At 34.6% G+C, this 4,742-nt stretch overlaps 1 protein-coding gene across 5 annotated transcripts in view; it reads left to right on the top strand.

Moving 5' to 3' along the window:
- IQCH (IQ motif containing H) overlaps window positions 1-4,742 on the top strand; it is a 172,513-nt gene that overhangs the window by 71,097 nt on the left and 96,674 nt on the right. For all 5 annotated transcript variants that reach the window (XM_025038933.1, XM_025038936.1, XM_025038935.1 and 2 more), the window contains one exon: window positions 1-47. This exon is cut by the window's left edge and continues 5 nt beyond it. In XM_025038933.1, coding sequence (XP_024894701.1) covers window positions 1-47 — 47 coding nt within the window. The remainder of the gene's footprint in view (window positions 48-4,742) is intronic.

The following is a 4,742-nucleotide window of genomic DNA, read 5'->3' as shown; positions in this document are numbered from 1 at the left end:
GGGCAAAAGGTCAAGAGGACACCGTGATAAGAAGGTCTGTAATTTGTGTGACTAGTTGAAATTTGGGATCTGTCACCTGATGTCCCTTCCTTTTGCTGCAGGGTAAAAGTATGGGAGGCAGATTTGCAGCTGGACACAGCAACAAAAGTTCTTTTGCTCTTCTTTTATAAAAGAAATTGCATCATATTTTCAGGGAAAAAAGTACGGTTCATTTAAAGTGGAAAACCATTGTTTTCCTCTTTTGGGACTGAATTACTTCTCGGGCTTCGGTCCAAAAAGCGATTTCACATACTCAAAATTTGGCTGAATCACATCAGTCTTCAACCTCAATCTAAGATTTTCATCTTTTAAAAGTACGCTTCAAGCGAAATTAAATGTAAAAAAAATTCAGTTGTTCCCCAGCATGCATATGCATGGATGTGTGTGTGTGTGTGTGTGTGAGTGAGTATTCATACACACATGCACACGTGCACACACACATTGTATATATGACATAATAGGTAAGGGTATGAGATTTAGAGCCAAGCTGACTAAAACAAATAAGGTAACAAAACACGGAAAAATGAAATAGTCTCTATGATGCGGCAAGTACATGCCGGCCAGAAACATCCCATGGGGCCATGTATGGGGAAATGAAAGCTCTGAACTTGAAGTAGGAAAGAGCTAGATTCTCCTCTTACTAATAGAAGAACTTTGAGCAAGTCACTTAGATTCTCTGTGCTTCCCTTTCTTCCTCTGACAAATGGGAATGACACCACCTTTCTCAGAGGGTTGCTGTGAGGGTCAGAGGAGTTAATGTCACGTGTGAAAGTGCTTTGGAACTATAAAGCACTTGTTATAATTCATTGGTCTATTTTTAAGAGCATCTTCTAGGCATCCTTTTTTCAGTGATCTTTTAGTAAGAATTTCAGAGGGAGCTTAGCCACCCCTTTTCAAGAAAAGAGAACTCACCTTCGAGGTCTCCTTATACTTTTGAATAGCTGTGACTAAGCGGGCTGTATTTACAGCAATGATTGCATACAGTGCTGAACCCAGACAAATTCTCCTAGGTAAAGTAATCAATGCCATTAGATCTTTCCTTTAGCTTCCTTGACTTCTTGCTGTGAGGAAATTGTGAGCTTGCTCCCGCATTTTAAATAGAATGTGCTTTAGATATACGAAGGCATTATTTATTTGGAATGTTTGTAACAGCTAATTTTGAATGAGCATCTTTCTAGGGCATGGCACTAAACACCTTTCATACCCACTGAATGCACATAGCAGCTCCCGAACCTCTTGTGCTGTCATTGTCCCCAGGCCCCCACAGCTGGTAAAGGGCTGTGAAGGAACCAGATGACAGAGTGAAGTTTCAGAGTCTGTGCCCTCTCCACATTCCAGGTGATAAACAATTCTCACACAGTTAGGGCATTGTTCCTAACGCTTTACACGGCATATCTCATTTTCACAACATCTTTGGGCAGCAGGTACTATTAGTCTCGTTTTACTGGGAGAACCTGGATACCGAGAGGTGAAGGTCATTCAACTACTAAGAATACAAAACTGGACTATGTGACTGCCAGAGCCCCAAAGCGGTAGAAATTTTGAAAAATTTCAATCATTTTCGATGGGAATCTTTCTAAAAGATAGCTCTGCTTTCCTAATGTATTTTGACATTTCTTCTATCCAATATTATGTATGCATATAACCAGTTTCTGTGTCCTTTTTCGTTTGTTTCCTTCACTATCAGGACAGCGGGTGTCACCTCTGCTATCACATCTGCTTTTTCTTTGGCTCTGATTTTAACAGCCTTTCCTGTCTGCTAGATCAGTTAAACAAATAACCAAAACTCAAGAAGTGGAATGATAAATTTGAGACAGTCAGGGTCTACACAGGATTTAAGGAATAAAATAATAAATCATAGTAGAGTTCATAGTAATTTCAAGACATCCAAGAACTTTATTTTCAGGAATTTAGTTTAAAGGTTTGAATTCACTAATATGGCCTCTCTCAGCAAATAAATCTTTTTATTATCTGAAGGCAGGCATGTTAACCACTATGTTAAGATCCACTTAATGAATATTTGGATAATAAAAAAATCTATCTTATGGGTGAAATAAGCAAGCAAACAAATATACCTATTAGGTATAGGGATTCAGGTTAAATTCATGAGTGTGTTTACTTCTGGGGATGGGGGAGGGAGAGGAATGGGCTAACAAGAAATATAGAAAAAAAATATAGAGGACTTCAATTGTACCTAAGGTGTTGTTTCTTTTATTTAAATATATAAATATATGAATAATTTGGGTACATTTAAATTTTATATTATAGTATAAATATAATTATAAATATATCATGTACTATATTTTTTAAATATTAAAATTTTAAATATGTATTTTTTGTCTTCTCTGCTTCATATATATCATATATATGATACATATGTATGATACATATTCTGTATTATTTAACACAGTATAATATAATTCATGCTTATAGAGATCTTCGTGGTTTAAAGGTGCTAGACTTTGTAGCTTGCTTTCTTATGTTTATGATCACATACACACACACACACACACACACATATGTATAAATAACAAAAAGGACAAAAGATTAACATGTGTTCATGGTAGTTTTTTTAATATTAATCTCTATATTTTTCTGTATTTTCAAGACTTTTTCCAAATAAAAAAATAAAAAGATTAAAAAAAATCTTATTTCCTAAGCCATACCTCTATTGTAAAATTTTCTTTGGTATAGATAGACCAAAGGTTTGGGTGATTACATTTTGATGTCAAATTTGGGGTCTTGCTTCTCTTAGTCATTTCGTTATATTGTTGCTTTCTTTAGTATTTTTCCCAACATATATTCTTAATCTTCCTGTTAGAAAACTGTGATTATTTTATTGGTAAGTCAGCTGAACTATTTTAATCAAGCAACATGTGTGATATTGAACCTATCACTACCCCTATCTAGTCTTACTCCTCCACCTGCATAAGGAGCTTAGACAAGATCAATGTTTTTAAGGAGCTTACACATAGCCTACAAGGCTCACCCCAACTCCCCCAGGATAAAGAAAAAAGCAGAAATTCCCAACAGCTGGAACTCTAGGCCCGTCACACCCACAGCTGCTGTGTTAACTGTTTTACCTCTTTACCATCAAATTATATTGTTTCTGAACAGTGTTCCAGGCTTAAAAACATATATTTTGAAAGGCACCACGTGACGTCTAGCAGCAGCTTTGGCTTCAGCATGTCATGTCTAGTGGAGGAATAAGCTACCTCTTGAAGAGTGCAGAGTGCCTCCACGGTCGCCTTTGTGCTTCCAGCACAACCCAGTCTTCTTTCTTGTCTTGCCCTATTATAGCATTCAACAGAATAAGGTCACACCATGACAAGAATTAGAGCTCTGCAACCTGAGATACAAGATGAGATTCAAAAGGAAATCCAAGGCTATTTTTTTCTCTTTTAAACTTACTTTCCCTCATGAAACGTCATTTAATTTATCATCTTAAAGTAAGAATAGAAAAAAATCTGAAAACAAGAAAAACTGTGGAATCTCTTAAAACCATTTTCCATTTTCTCTAATTCATTAGAAATTGTCACCCTTACCTATGCTGTTTTGATATGAAACTTTTGAAGTGAATTAAAATCATACAGTCTTATTTGTAAAACGTGCTTCTCTTGCATGAAGTAGTTGACAAGGAAAAATTTATAAAATTGTTTTTACTTCTCTTCATAGCATCATCTAACTGTACATTTTTATTGCATGAGATTAACAATTTTATGTATATACACCATAAAAAAAGCTTAAATTATCAGTAAGCCACAAAATGAAATCTTTACATTTTTAACTTGTATCTTTTGTTTATCAAATTATGATCTGATCATTCATAGAACAGTTGGAAATTTCAGAAAGGAGGAAAAAATGCCAAAGTATGCAAGAAAAAAAATCCCCATAATATCACAACAATTAGGCATTATTTAAGCTTTTACATATCGCTTGGTTGGGGTCATACTATATATTCAACTGCGATTTTACTCTTTTCACCTAACGATTTATTATAAGTCTTTACATATATGATTTGAAACTCTTTAAAAAACATATTAATGACTATGTACTATTCTGTCTTAAAGATAAACCATAATTTTCTTAGCCATTTTCACATTGTTTGACATTAAATTATAAATGACAAATTATTATTACTATTATTATTATTAATGTTATTATTATTATTAAGTCATGAAGTCACTTCTGATTTTCCTGTTGTAAATAAAACTACCATAAACATCTTTCACATTTGTACATAAATCTTTGTATTTAGGCTAAGGCTCGGTGATAGAACTCCTTAGTCAAAGGGTATGAACATTTTCAGATCCAAGTAGCCAAACTTTCTATTAGTACTCCAAAATTCAAGCTGTGAGTCTGCAAATGAGTTGTATGTTCATAGAACAGCTTTGTGCTCTAAACCCAGCCCAAAGTGGCTATGAGCTTGAATTTTACTATTCATTCATTCATTCATTCATTCATTCATTCAACTAATCTTTATTGAGATTTGACCATGTGCCAGGCAGTGTTCTAGGCACTAGGGATACAGCAGTGGACAGAACAAGCCAAGTCTTTGCCTTCTTGGGACTTATATTCTAGTGAGGGAAGCAGAAAATAAACAGATACTTAATATAATGTCAGGTAGTAACAAGTGCTGTGAATTAAAATAAAGCAGAATACATGTGTAGATATAGAGGATATAACAAGGTTGGGTATTATAA

Source organism: Pteropus alecto, unplaced genomic scaffold, assembly GCF_000325575.1.
Source record: "Pteropus alecto unplaced genomic scaffold, ASM32557v1 scaffold86, whole genome shotgun sequence".
In the NCBI taxonomy this organism is placed as follows: Eukaryota; Metazoa; Chordata; class Mammalia; order Chiroptera; family Pteropodidae; genus Pteropus; species Pteropus alecto.
The sequence above is the reverse complement of the archived record's forward strand: the minus strand, read 5'-3'. Positions and strand labels throughout refer to the sequence as shown.